The sequence below is a fragment of the Periophthalmus magnuspinnatus genome, chromosome 6 (assembly GCF_009829125.3).
Source record: "Periophthalmus magnuspinnatus isolate fPerMag1 chromosome 6, fPerMag1.2.pri, whole genome shotgun sequence".
Classification (NCBI taxonomy): domain Eukaryota; kingdom Metazoa; phylum Chordata; class Actinopteri; order Gobiiformes; family Gobiidae; genus Periophthalmus; species Periophthalmus magnuspinnatus.
Genome location: NC_047131.1, coordinates 17238419 through 17253130, shown reverse-complemented (window position 1 = coordinate 17253130; position 14712 = coordinate 17238419). Strand labels below are relative to the sequence as shown.

The window sequence follows — 14712 nt, the reverse complement described above, 5'->3', positions numbered from 1 at the left end:
CAAATAAAGAAATCTTGAAATCTTGAAATACATAAAGGAAAAAGTATATTTAGTGGGTCTTATGTTAAAACTGATTTAGTCTAAACAGCTGTTTTTATAAAAATATCTATCATGTAGCTTTTACAACCTGTGCATGTATTCTCACTTTAGCCAATAGGGCCACATTATAATGCACCACCTATTTTGATACCAGTACTGTGTCTGACTTAAGACTCTTGATGTCTATGGTGTGTTATTTATACAGCCTGTAATCTGTAGAGATCTGTGCAGTATCAAGGTGCAATGTGGGATTTGTGTTGCTGATGTTGTGAGGGCCCCCAAGGCAATTTCTGCTTAGGGTCCCCTAAAGGCTAGGACCGGCCCTGCTTGGGGATTATGGGGTATTAGCAAACAACACTATTATCAAATGCTAAAAAGTAATTTGGTCAGAGAATCTCGTAACAACTGACAGGGGGACCAAAGATACAGAACCCGGGGAACAGTTTAACAAAGTTTATTTACAGATGAAATGTGCAAATGAAGGTAGATTGATCAGACGGTTGAGAGCTGGGTTGTTAGCAGTAATCCTTGAGTGGATTGTGGGCAGCAGGGTTAGAGACGAGGTGAGCTGAGTCGGGGGCAGAGGAGCTGAGCGGGTCCAGGGAGCAGGATCTGGCGAAGAGCAAAAACATTCAACTTAGGAAAGTGTAGCAAAACTTAAGACTGAGCTAAGCAGAACTGTACCACCGTGGATAGGCAGATGATCCGTTGCTGAGTGTCAGGTCCTGGCTTGCTTTGTCCTCCCCAGGTGCAGCTTGATTAATGATTAGTTGCTGGTGTGCATGGGAGGAGCCCGAATCTCCACCAGCTCCAGGCTCTGACACAGAAGGGAAGGGGAAAACTGCACAAAACACAAGGCGGACTGGGATATTGACAGTGAATTACTTCTTGATTTGAAGGATTTGGCATAATTCTATTATCTGAAAGGGGAAAGGCCTTCACAAAAATGCTTCAAATCAGGAAAGAATCATTTGCTGGTAATGTTCAGTCTGGGGTGAAATCCAAACAATGTTAAAGACAAGCCGTTTTTAATGTTTTTGGTTTTTTTTGCTGTGTTATCTGTCAGATTTTTCTTTTAAAGTTTAGCCATTGCGTTCAAATATGGGGTATGTAGCAAGGTGGGTGAAAGGTTAATTCAGAGATGTTGAACCTGATAATTTATATTAGTGACTAGACACTAGATCTTGTATTACCCCATGCATATGAACTGCATATTAACAATATTATTGGCGTACAGAATGTGGTGATGTCATCTGAAACCCAGCTACATTAAAGTTTTTGCTTAGATCACATATGGCACAGTACAAGTTCTATCAAATTGACCACAAATGTGCTGACGAAGCATATTATATCCATCGGACTAGACAGCAGGAGTGCTCCAGGCCAGTGGTCCCCAACCTTTTTATCACCACGGACTGGCCAACGCTTGAAAATTTTACCGTGGACCGGGGTTTGTTTGTTTTTTTTTACTCATTTTGCTAATTTGTAACCCCTTAGCATTCTGGGTCATTTTGGTGAAATTGCCTTTGTTCTGACCTCTCCAAATTAAAATAATCCCTCAGTAGTAACTGCACTAGTTTGGGGTGTCAGAATCACTGTAAGTTTGTCTGCTGAGCATTTATACACTTGGGAACACACATAAAAACGCAAAACTGCTGCGTAAAATTACGCAATACGCGCGTGTAATTTTACGCGCGGATCTTTATATCCACTCTCGTCTTTTTACGCGCACAGAAAACTCCGTCTGTTTACAGTAAACCACTGCATGTCACGCATCAGCGTGTTCCGCAGTTCATGGGCTTGAAGAGGAAAACATCACTAAATGTGTGTAATGTAACAGCTTGATACAAGGGGGAGAGTGGGGCGTACTCTTTCAGTCATTCACTGTCCGCGGCTCCAGTGACCCACAGCCCCCACCTTATTGGCCAACTTTGGTGTCAATCATAAGCTAACAAGTTTGTTTGCGCTGAGGAACAAAGTTGGCGCTGTCAGAAGTTTATTATGCCTGAAACTGACAAAAGAAATGCAGAGAAGTGACGGAACAGATTTCACTTTCCTGCAGCAGATTGGACATGGATGATCTAACTTCCATTGTGGACATAATTTCTTGACTGGATTATATTCTCTGGATCTTTACGGAACGAATGAGACCAACTTTGTGTGAATATGTTGATGTTTGACAGAACCAGAGCGCTCAAAGGTAAGTGAAGTCCAAATCCACATTTCTGACTTCTCTGTAAAAACGGCTTTCCTGTCAGCACTGTGGTGATTCGAGGTGTAAATGGTTTACATATTCAGAAAGATGAATGCCGTAGCTTTCATTTGATGTGTAGATTGTTTGTGTGGATGACGCAGAAATACACGTACATTGCTGTAAAGTTGTAACGTAAAGGCGCGGGCCGTCGGAACGCTAAGTGGTTAAATTGTCGCGCTCAAGTGACGGAAATGTAACCGAGAGAATCCGGTCATTTTTCAAAATAAATTTTTTTTCAAAATAAACGATTGTTCAGACTCAGATAATAAATACAACGGAAATAATTAATTATTTCTTGGACGGCCGGTGGCCCGGTACCAATTGGTCCACGGACCGGTACCGGTCCACGGCCCGGTGGTTGGGGACCACTGCTCCAGGCTGTAGCTCAAAGCTATTACTCTGTTAATTAGTGTGATTACATAAATAGATTTGAATTATTTTTAATGAATTTAACAGTCAATCACATTAATTTGAGCAATTTGTCTGACAGCTATCTGACACCTTCGTAATAATTGATCTATATTATGAATGTAAAGGTTTAAAGTAATAGTACACCTCTAGCTCCAGATTTTGACAGCTCCTCTGTATGGATGACATCTCTTGACATGTTGCTTCCCCTTTGGTTCCCATGGCTGTTACTGGGGATTGGTCTACCATCTTGAGTCTGATGTAGAAAACAAGGCTTCCAGGTCGCGGCGGCCGGTCGGTAACATGGCAGGATCGTTTGTCCCCCGTGGGAGCGCCCCTCCTGGACATTTCCCTTAGGCCTGTCCCCTGGCCTCAGCCTCCTGTGGGGAGAGAAGTCACTGTTCCAGGGCCCTGCGGGGGGTGTGGGGGGTACAGAGGGGAAGCAGAGCCAGGGCCTCACTGCAGGGATGGCCTTTCCAGATGCTCTGCTACTGTTTTAACTGCTGACATGGAGCTCATTTAGGGACATGATTTACATGTGGACATGTGGGTTTGAACTCCATCAACTTTGTATTTATAAAGTGTCATATGCTAGTATTATTAGTGCTTCTCTTTCAGGAACACATTATTATTATCAGTGCTTCTCTTCCAGGAACTTGTTATAACTTTTTCCATTTCTCCCTCAGTGGGTTAGTGGACGGTTAACACTACCTCACATCAACACAATTGTAATCATCTCTTTCCTATACCTGTAGCCTGTGTATGTGTTTGAATATTACATGTATATTATAGGTGAACAGGATTTAAAGAGTGAATAATATGAAGGAATGTGACTGTTTCTTAATATTAGCACAGCAAACAGCTGATTGTTTTCAAGCTCAAAGCAACAGAAATAAAAAAATTTAAATGATACAATTCAAAATGCTAATGCACTCTTATTGAAACATGTTAGGCCTTACTAAAACATTATAAAATCATTACATTCCATCAGATAATTATTTATTAATTTCTGTGTTGACCAATAAATGATTTTATTAAGTCACACTGCAGCATCTACAATAAACATTTCCATTCAAATCAGTTCCACAATATAGATAACTTATAATAATAAGTTACTGTCTAATAAGTTACTGTAATCTTATGTGGATTCTGTGGTGTGAACGTGAACTGACCACTTAAAGTCTTCAGAAGTGAGAGAGTGTTTGTATTTCCCCATGACCTCTGACCTTTTGTGAGGGTCATTGTCTCAGTGCAACAGGTGTCTGTCCATCTGTAAAACACATACAGAGCTCACTGACTGTGTCCACTGCACCACAGCACAGAGACAGGAAGACATAAGGGCCACTGTATATAATGTACTCTATACACTATATAAGCACATGAGAGGGGATTCTATTCAGTACAGGGTATGTTACTAAACAACATAAGCAGCAGATTAGTTATAGATTATAGATATATCATTATACAGATTATAGATTCAGATTATGGAGCTCAACAGTTCTGTCCACTTTGAAGTCTGCTCAGGTTCCAGAAGTAAATTTTCCATTTATTTCTCGATTTTATAAAACACAAGATTCTGCAAAACTGTATATAAAATTATAGCTCTTGTAGTGACTAGTTACCACATAGCTGAAGTATTAGCTGAAATTTACCTCCGGAACCAGGGGCGGCAATCACTGTTGAGCACTCATATAGCTTATATATTTGTGATCCCAAAAATGTTACAACCCAGCTAGGCCTACACAATTCTGATTTATAGGCATATAGGCTATAAAAATACTTCATACAGCAGCATTTCATTTTTAGTGTAGCAACTGGTGGGTTCATTTTTTAGTTGGGGTTTTATCAGGCCTAGGTTTTATAAAGGCCTATCTAACAAGGCTGTTTTGTTTTTGTTTTGTTTTTTATAATAATAAAGTAAATAATAAATTACAGGGCATTTTTCTATTATTTCTGATCAAATAAAAAAAAAGAAAATGTAAAATAAATTTTAATTGTTATTATCTAGGCAATAATCAGTATATAAAGACCATCAAGACATCAAAAAAGGTTTTTCATTTCAGGAAACCAGATATGCTCATAAAAGGCCCTAACATTGCTGAACACCACCATTGCCTGAGTGAGGAATGAAAGTGTACAGTGGATTTTGTTTATTTATATTTAGAATTATGAACATATATCACAAAACTTTAACAATAATGAATGAAACTGCATCTATTCAACAGTATTTCTTTTTTAATACATCAATTCAAATGAAAGCTGCACATTAGATCTCGAGATGCGCTCCACTCACTCAGGTTGGTAACATGGACCCAGGTACTGCGCTCTATCTGCTCGCTTGGGTGATGTGTTTGTTTGCAAATGTCACCGGAGAAGAGTGGTGGTGTTTGGGGGACAGTGGTACCACTTTACGCACATCCATCTATTCTATTCAATTCATTTCATTTTATTTTTGTAACGCCCAAAATCACAACAACAATTGTCTGTTGTTGCCTTGCTTAATTAAAGCCCTACCTTCCTGTAATCGCCCTGATAGAAACCTTAGAGGTTCAATGAGGAACAGAGCAGAGCTGAGACAGTTTGGCCAGTGCAGACCCAAGTGCATTTATTTGAACACCAAAAATACATACAAAAACAAGAACATTTTTAAAAAGAATCAGCATGGCAGCACCTGCTGTACATACAGCACCCTCTCTTAGCCAACTGCGGTTTGCTCCTTTTATAGAGCACCTCCCTAATTGGCTGAGGTAATTTTACCCACATCCAAGTATATTGTTAAAAATTAGCTCTAATCAAACAGTGTAAATATTTATTCAATTACGTTGTTTGTTAAAATGCAGCTCTACGTTTAATTTATTTATTTTTAACAGTGAACACAAATCCCCTCCTTGTTAGCACCCAATTGTCTGCTCCGGAACCTTCTTAAGGTGCTTCCGCTCCATGGGGACTCATTTGGCCGTAACACCTAAGGCAGACAACATGGGTGAGTTGAAATTTGCAACAATTATTATAATTGGCTGACACCAACATTTTCATCATTAAAACATTTTAAACTTTTGTGCATTGTCTTTCTTTCTGCTAGCTTCAAAGATGGGCCCATGTAATGGACTAGCTACATTACACTTCCACATATGGATTTTGAAAAATCAAGCCATGCATTTGTAACATGTCTGGATTATTGTAATCCTCTGTATATGGGGCTGGACCAGGGCTTCCTGCAGCATTTACAGAATGTCCAGAAAGCTGCAGCTCATCTGCTGACAAAACACGAGAAGAGAGCACATCATGCCTGTGCTGTGCAAACAGCACTGACTCTGTTTCATATTGGGTGCAATTCAAAATGTCACTGATTGTGTTTAAATGCCTGCACTCTATGGGTCCACTTTATTTGAGGAAGTTACTGCAGCCCAATACTCGACCCAGAGCCTTAGGTCAGCTGACCAGCTCCTGCTGCTCTGCCCAAACCCAGGCTCAAGATGATTGGGCACTGCCACAGAAAAGGCCCAGACTATGGAACAGCCTTCCTCTGCCTGTCAGATCCATCTGAAATGTGTTAAAACCATGGACTTATTAAAATAGCGTGCATGTAGCTAAAATGTCGTGGGGGTTGAGGTTTAAGTGTTGCACAGTGTGTACACTGTAAAACTAACTAGTGCAGAAATATCACTTATAAAATTATTTGAAATATTACATTGCAACCTTGAGACACTACATTATTTAACTTAGTCTCTTTTTGAAGCCTTATTGTTTATTATAGACAATGCAGCCTGCTTAATTGTATGTATGTTTGTGTGTGTGTGTGTATATATATATATATATATATATATATATATATATATATATATATATATATATTGCATATCTCCAAAAAAAACACATTTTATATTTTTATTTCAAACCTGCACACCATACACTTACATGACAATACCAACAATGACAGGCATAAAGTAGACAAAAGCATGGTTTGAATTACTATACATTTTTAACTCAGTGAGAGCTTGCAAGTAGCAAGCATTAAAAGTAAATGAGTTATAAGTGTAGTAACTAGCATAATAGTACTTATTTCTGCATAGGGTTGTCAAAAGTATCAAAACTAGATATTTTTTGAGCAGGTATCAATACTAAAAAAGGACAGAAATGAACCTGTCTTGAATAGCTATAGAATGATCTTGATCTGTAGTATACGACACATAGACTAGTCATTAGTATATGCCAATGCACCACTTTGGAATATACCTGGTCAACTGACGTTTACACAATATGCATGGTAATATAAAAGAATGCTGAAAATCATATTCTATTGTCTGAAGCAGGGGTCTCCAACCTTTTTCCTCTGGTGCGCTACCTTTACCTTTACAGCTACTTTTACATTGTGGTATTGGAATCTGTATTGAGTCTATTCCTTAGTATTAAAATTGAGTTTGAATTTTTGTATCGCGGCAACATTTCTCTTACATGGAACTAGTCTAGATTTGAATCTGATTGTGCTACTTTTTTACCTATATTAAAAATACATATGTTCTTTCACAGTGGCATCATATTTAGTGTCTGAAGGGTCATTTCTCCTGTCCCTTGGAGCCTCACTGATCAGACAGGAGTAAGCCCCAGTCATTTGTCTTCATCTGTGGGATACTGCGAGACATCCGTGAGTATAAATCATACACTCAGTATGTTGTGTCTTTGCTAATGGCCTTGCGTGTGTGTGTTTGGGAGAGTGGTGCATTGAATTTCTTCCTTTGGCCCTATCCAGACCACATGTATGACCCTGCTAATATAGTAATCATTAATTGTCAGTTGGCTGATATATCTGGCAGATATTTGCTCTATCTAGACTAATGGTTATCAGCCTTAACTCTCCAGCACAGGCCGAAATTTTGTTTTGGCCGACCTGACCTGCTGCCTAAAGAATATGCATAACACTTTATTTGTAAATTTAAATGCAAATAGATCACTGCACAAAACGTGACTGCACAGGTCTGATAAAGGTGTGTGGTAAAAAGGGCTGTGGGTGAGGTTTTACTTAATTCAAATGACATAATTTGGGGAAAACATTCAAAATCTACCCCATATATTGGCCCAGAAATATCAGCAGAGCTGATGGGCCATTGTTTTTTCTGGATTCTAAACAATTGGTATCGATATCGGCCATGAAAAAAAATTCTTTGGCAACATAAAAGTTAAAGTTATGCAATTTTATTTATTTGAAAAGGGACATCGCACATTAACATTAAGCAATGTAAGTGCTCGAGTTAGCTGATTTCAGGTCATTTCTGTCAGTAGTCCCTTTGCTAGATGTGAAAGGACAACCTATATTAGCTGTGAATGAGATTTTAAAACAAACTAAACATTTTTCCTATATTTCTGTGTGAGTATGCATGTTTTACCTGTGTCAATGTAGATTTCAAAACAGATCAGATTGGCCCATAGAGGCAAAGTCCTTCTGTCATTTTGTTGTGCATATATAATGGCAAATAAAACTACCAATGCTCAACTTAGGTTGACAAGAGAACTCATGTGGACATTAGTAGAAGTTTTGAAAGCTTTTCCCTGCTTTTAACCTCGCTTTTCCACGTTGTTGTTTAATCCAAAACCTGATGGAGGTGCACATTTCACAGGTAGGAACAGCAGCCCTACAGTATTAGAGATATTTCCTGCATTAGCCTTTCAGCGCAGTATGTAAAGAAGCTGTGCAATTTGATAACATCACCGAGCCAGAGACGGTTCGTTTGTGCAAATGTCCGTGTGGGGTACAGAACCCTCCACAATGCCTGATCATGGTGTGGTTAGACACAGTATGAGTGCACTCTTAAAGGCCCTGTACCTTGGGGTGAGCTATATATATGTCTCAAATCATTAAAACAAACTTAATGCTGCTTCACGCTATGCTAAATTGATTGTTGAGATTGAACTACTCCCAATCCACTTTATAAATTCAAGCATAATCATTTTCCTGCAAACATTTCACATGTAAAGCGGGTCACACATAACAGCATAAAATACATGCATTTTCCACAACAATATTAATCATTACCGTATTGGCCTCCTTAAAGTAAAGATATAAAGTCTGCTCTAATCTCCCACGTTACAAGGGCCAGCAGCAGTGACAGTCTGGGGCACCCTTTCTTTAAAACAGAGATCACATTCACACACAGGTCTGTCAGGTTCTCCGCTGCTATGAAGAAACCGCCAATTAACCCAAGTGTAAATTCCATCAGAAAGCAGTGCATGGCCTCAGAACATCTCTCTTCGCCCGGGACACTATTTCAGGCTGGAATCCGGGCCCGGGGCTTAAGAGGCGGCCATAGCTCACATTCTCAACTAGAGACACTCAAGTCTTTAGCTTTATTTTTGGGAACACAGTTATCTTGACTCCTTACTGCAGCAGTAAAACTCTTCCGTCTGAAAGTCTTTATATATGGATAAGACTTGCATTCACTTGTGCTTTTAATGTTTTTGGAGATCTAAATATATGTGCCTTTTCTGTCCTCTTTTGTTTAAGTCTTTGATAAGTTATTTATTCAACCAACTGCTCAAATCTTTAGAACAGTACAAAAGATTAAACAAAATTCCCCATCAGTACAAAGAAAAAGTACGCATAATAATGTATTGAACGATAAGTTGATATTGTAACTATGGTGACAGGCCTATAGTAACATAATATATACTATAACATAACATCAATGAAGCCAAAATCTCACAAATTGTCAGGTTTTTAACACATGACAAATTATGAAGTCCTCCTTGTGCATTTGTCGGAATTAACTCAAATTTGATGAAAATGATCTATAGGAGCGGGGTACCAAAACGTATCCAGATTTTTGTACACGTATTACAGTTTTTATACCCCACAGCTGCAAAATTGCCCAACATTTTGAAATTTGGAGTTTGGAAAAACGCCCCCATTTGTGTAGCAAAGAGGAAGAGAAGGTGTGACATGAACACTTTTTAATATCTGTACCATTGACACTTTAGAATATCTACAAATTGGACACTTTATAATACCAGTCACCTTAATATGCCATGTTTGTACTGTTGTTCTGATGTTGTTGTATATATCTACCTCTAAGTATTTTATTTTTAAGCAAATCTTTTTCAACTTTATGTATGCCCATATTTGTACCTATTCAGTGTTTTATGTTGCACTTTATCACTGAAGTAAGTTCCTAGTTTGTGAGCTGTGTTCACTGACAATGGCAATAAAAGTCTTCTGATTCTGATTCTGTCAGTGCCTCATAATTGGCAGTAGGTCTAATATAAAGAGGGGAATTGGCATCAACCTGACTCAACACATCTCAGGGATTAGTGCACAGTTTAAGTGAAAGGTTGTCTGAGGTTGAACATTTGGCAAAAACACCCATGGCCATAGTGTTTCATCAAAGTTATGTCAATGTCCATATCGACTGAGCACAAGAACATTGTGATGATGTGAGTCCTGTTGTTTGTTAGATAAATGACGACAAGTTAAGACATGAATACGGGTTGGATAAATTTGTTTTGTATATTCTGTTTGATTGATAGTGAAGACAGGAGGTAGTGTAACGCTTCATGCTGTGAGATGCTGTGAGATGAAGTACTTGCATTGGATATTTTTGCTTGTTCCAAGATAATAGTTCAAGGTTCAGAGGTTAATTTATGTAAATTTCCACTCTTCCATAGTCGCCTGAAGAATGGATATGGGCTTTAGATGGGCTATGGTCTGATGATTGTTATACATTTTGGCAACAAAGACTCCTTTTTACAAGGGGGTTTTACATTTGCTGTGTGACTTGATTCAATGTATCGTATTTTTCCAAACTTTTTTCGTCGCATTTTTTTGGGAAGTTTATTTTACAAAATCCGGGACTAAGAACAGAAATTTTATCTTTAAAGGCAAGTTATAATAATGACAATAAAATAGAAAACAACAGGCTGAATAGCAGTACAGCACGCTAATACAGCGCATTTACTGGTATAATTATTCAGCTATATGAAGCATAGACAATGAACTGAATATTTGTCTGGTATGTTAATATAAGATATTAACAGTTAATCCGATAACTAAGGCATAAAAAACAAGCTAACAAACTCTCGATCTCACTCCACATCACTAAATGCCGCTTCTGTGTGGATGTCATACTGGTACACAAGCCTAGAGTGCCCTCGCGCGGTTGTCAGTGTGACAATAACGAAGATGTGAAATTATTTATTTTAATAATTTCACATATAAGTCGCATCTGAGTCCCCCCTCCCAGCCAAAAGTTCCAGAAAATGTGCAGAAGCGATTGGTAAGACTAGATGTGTAGTGTTGCATCCCTATGGAGATGCTTTGCACGTCTTGGCGTGTGTAACTCTTTGTCATAGCAGGTCATTGCATGTTCAGCATCTGTTCTAGTATTTAAAGATGTGCAATGTTAGATCGCACAGAAATCAGGTTCCTGTCAGTGCCTACTCTTAAATCTCTCTAACACTGAAAATAGGCACAGGCACAAGACACAAGCATGGAGGGACAAGAAAAGAAACAACTTGACAAAAGCTAGTAAATAGGGGTTTGACCTGACAGAATTTTCACGAGATGAAATGCGAGATCCACAAGAACAAGGCAAGATAAAATTTAGAAAAGTTTAAAGTATTTGCTGTCCAAATATGTTTGCTACAGGTCTCTGTGTGGAGGAGTCTTTTAGCTTCAGCTGCTCAAAGATACGCAACTTTCCTCCAGAGTTTTGATGCCCATGCCAGACAGAGGATTTTACGCAAAATCATTTTTCCCATGTGCGGCACACATGACTGCTATAATAACTTCTCCAGCAAGATGAAATACAAGATTTTTTTTTTACATTTACAGTATGCATTTGGTTAAGTAAGGTGCATGACTAAATAGCTCTAGTACTTTATGTGTTTAGTCAGTTAACCTGCTGATGACCTTAGTCAAATCAAATGTTTAGAATAATTCCTGATTCCTGTGGACCATAGCTGATAGGAGAATGCATGTAGGGAAGAAATCGTAGTTTTTGCGTGAGATCCTTATCATTTGAAGAGCTTTTGCCAGTCTTGCCAGTAGAATGCTGGCAGGTGAGAAAACATCATGTCCCATGTTCTTGTACGGGCAAAGCTAAAAGTATTTTTATGTAGATGAGCTGCACAATTGAAATTCCCCAAGTTCTCCTTTTAACTCTGTGTCCTGTCTGAACTGTAATGAGAACTCCAGTGCAGATGTCCTGTGCCTGTTTAAATGTGGTTTGGTCACTTAATTTTAGAGATGCTGAGAAGAGTCATGAGCTGAATCAACAGAAACTAGATTTAACCACAGTACATGGGCTGTTGTAAATGATATTTCCTACTTCAAAAATACATCTGAAGAGAGCATGTCAAATGTCAAAATAACCCTCCAATACTTCACCTACTCATCACTAAGCCTATGCTAATGTAGTATTTTATCTGAAATTATGTGACACATTGTTGAGCTCAGTTTGTTCCAGCAATGTAACGAACTCACACTTGACATAAAACTGAAGTTCATAGTATTTTTAATAAAAGCAACTGCATTATTTACTTATTTTCAACAATGTTCTGATGAAAAAGTCACTGACAAGGCCAATTTGCATGAAGAAATCACTACTGATTATACTACTACACTTTGGAGTCTTCTGTTTGCTAATAGTTATAAAGAACAAAGGGCCATAATGTCTTCTTTAACTTAAAACTTTAACTTTTTGGTAGTATATTTGATGATTGACAAATGTTCAAGCATGTCCTCTTGAATTGTCCATAGTTTTGTTTTCCCTTAATTCCTCACACTGCCTCAAAAATCTGTTTCAAGATGGACGTGCGGCCAGCAGGTGTCTGGCCTTGGCTTTGGGCAGAAAACCCAACCCCCATCATGATGAAAAGCTCATTTAAAGCTCCTGGCTCTTGTTGTAAAGGGCCGCTCCATTTTTAAGAATCTCTCTTTTAACACTTGGCCGAAAGCTGCAGGAGTCTGAGTGCGTCTTGCGAGCTGTGGGTCAGTTATAAATGGCTCCCAAGGGCCCGCTCCCAAATGACGAAGCCCACACTTCAGTGAGGGGCGACAGGGATGGGATAGCGGGGGCTGGATGGTGCACGGTGGTGGGACACTCTAGGGAGACCAGAGAGAGGAGCAGGAGCTGAAACCCAAGCATCATTGAATTTTTCACCACTGCATGGAGACCTCTGTTGTTTGGGAAATGTGATAGTTAAGTGTCAAACTGGACTAAAAAGGCTGGCAGGAGGACACAGAGTTCAGCTGCAAATCTAAGAGTTTTCAAAATTGGCAAATCAAAGGATTTGTGGCTGTGTGACTTTCTCATTTTGTGTGACAAAAATAATATTCTGATTTTAAACTTCCCCTCATCAAATATAAGTGGTCAGATTTGGCTATGACAGCTTTGACAAAGTTAACCTCTTGTGATTGTGAAAGCACAGATATTTCACAGTATTCACATAAATTCAGATTGTTGTGATTCTTCTTTTTAAGAGAAATCAGCTGAGTTCTCTGTGCTTTACCGTAATTCCCATAATCCTGCTTTATAATAATAATAATAATAATAATAATAATAATAATAATACTTCAATCAGTTGTATTTTCAATGAAGCCAATACTCGTTTGATGCTATTATTTTACAATCAAAACCCAGATTTGGAACTAGGTGTAGCCATTTCGTATTGCATTGTGGGCCTGACAGATTTGGATGTTCACACTTCACAGAAACACTGGGCCCTGCTCTTGTCACTGACCTTCAGATTGGACCTGAACTCTGTGGGTCAAAGGTCATGACCCACTGACCATTTCCTCTGTTCGGCTTTGCTGAGTGGATACTTCAGAGCCAGCTGGGAATTCAGAAACTCAGGCGAAAGAACCTTCTCACCCCGACTTCTCTGCAATGAGAAAACAACTTTGAAGTCTCTTTTTTTAAGTGGCCTGACAGTGAGAAGGCCACATCGCACCATATCACCAAAGGGTTATTTTTATTGCGGAAACACAAGTAGTGCTAAACAACTTGGAATTCATGGATTGCCTTTTTGCAACATTTTTTAATCTAAGCTAAAGCTAAAGTCAAAGGGGAAACATGGGAATCCTGCATTTGCTCTTTTAAACATTGTATTTTGCATAAGCCCACTAAAAAGGCCATCTCCGTAGTGCAGGCTATTGAATTTTGAGCTACCAAAAGTGACATGTCCACTTTCTTAAGCAATACAAACAAAACTGAGCCCGTCTTGATCCATACCCATCACTCTCTTCCTGTCTCATCCCTCCCAGTCAACCCACCCCTCCCTCCAAACTCAGACCCCTCTGACACAAATTAAAGTTTTTGTTCATAAATCTGCTGTGATACCTGAGCACAATTCATGGAAGCGCTGTGTTTACGTTGAGGTGAGGATGGCAGCCGCACTGAAACTGATCCTGTCTTTGTGTTTACCCAACTGCTTCGCCCAAGCCCCATACATTCACTGGCTCCCGACATGATCCCTTTTAATACTGACAAATGACTTTGTGACCGCAGACGCCCCAAACACAGGAGGCCATCGGTAATCGATATTTAGAGACCAGACTAAACACTTTTCAAAGGGATTCTATGTAAAGGTGAAGTTCAGGAGTAATTGATTATGTTGGTGATTGGGAATGAATATCACATATTAAATCAAAGATTTAAAGTGCATATGACAAGTGGCAGTGGAAAAAGTTGAAGAAAAAGGAAGATAAAAAAAAAACAAAGGAGTGCTGAGTGAGATGTTGATGACCGGTATAGGGATTCTATCCAGAACTCCATCCATACAAGTTTGGTGAATTAGTTTACAGTATTTTGGTAGACTTTAAAGCAGCTCTCTTTTCCGGAAGTCTCTCCATGGCCAAGCACCGAAGTACATCTCCAACATGTTAGTGCCATATAAAGCATCTCACACTCTGAGGACTTCAGAGACCGGCCTCCTGCTGGTGCCCAGAGTCAGGACTAAACATGAGAAATCAGTGATTCAGTTTTATGCAGCTAAAACCTGGAACAGTCTTCCTGAAGATG

General features: G+C 39.0%; 1 protein-coding gene across 1 annotated transcript; it reads right to left on the bottom strand.

The window, feature by feature from the left end:
- Positions 1-538: 538 nt before the first annotated feature.
- Positions 539-14160, bottom strand: LOC129456340 (uncharacterized). The gene is made up of 5 exons (XM_055222586.1): positions 14116-14160; positions 13482-13573; positions 2849-3189; positions 724-856; positions 539-651 (listed from the first exon to the last, which is right to left on the bottom strand). Coding segments are annotated over exons 1-5 (612 nt in total). The 3' UTR covers positions 539-650.
- Between the last annotated feature and the right edge of the window lie 552 nt (positions 14161-14712).

What these genes read in the sequence shown, in the direction of transcription:
- LOC129456340 (XM_055222586.1), bottom strand. Translation starts at nt 14,160, where the DNA reads ATGTCGGGAGCCAGTGAATGTATGGGGCTTGGGCGAAGCAGTTGG. An exon ending in GGCTTGGGCGAAGCAGTTGG is followed by an intron (nt 13,574 to 14,115) that starts GTAAACACAAAG and finishes TTCTCATTGCAG; the next exon opens with AGAAGTCGGGGTGAGAAGGT. An exon ending in AAAGCCGAACAGAGGAAATG is followed by an intron (nt 3,190 to 13,481) that starts GTCAGTGGGTCA and finishes TTAAAACAGTAG; the next exon opens with CAGAGCATCTGGAAAGGCCA.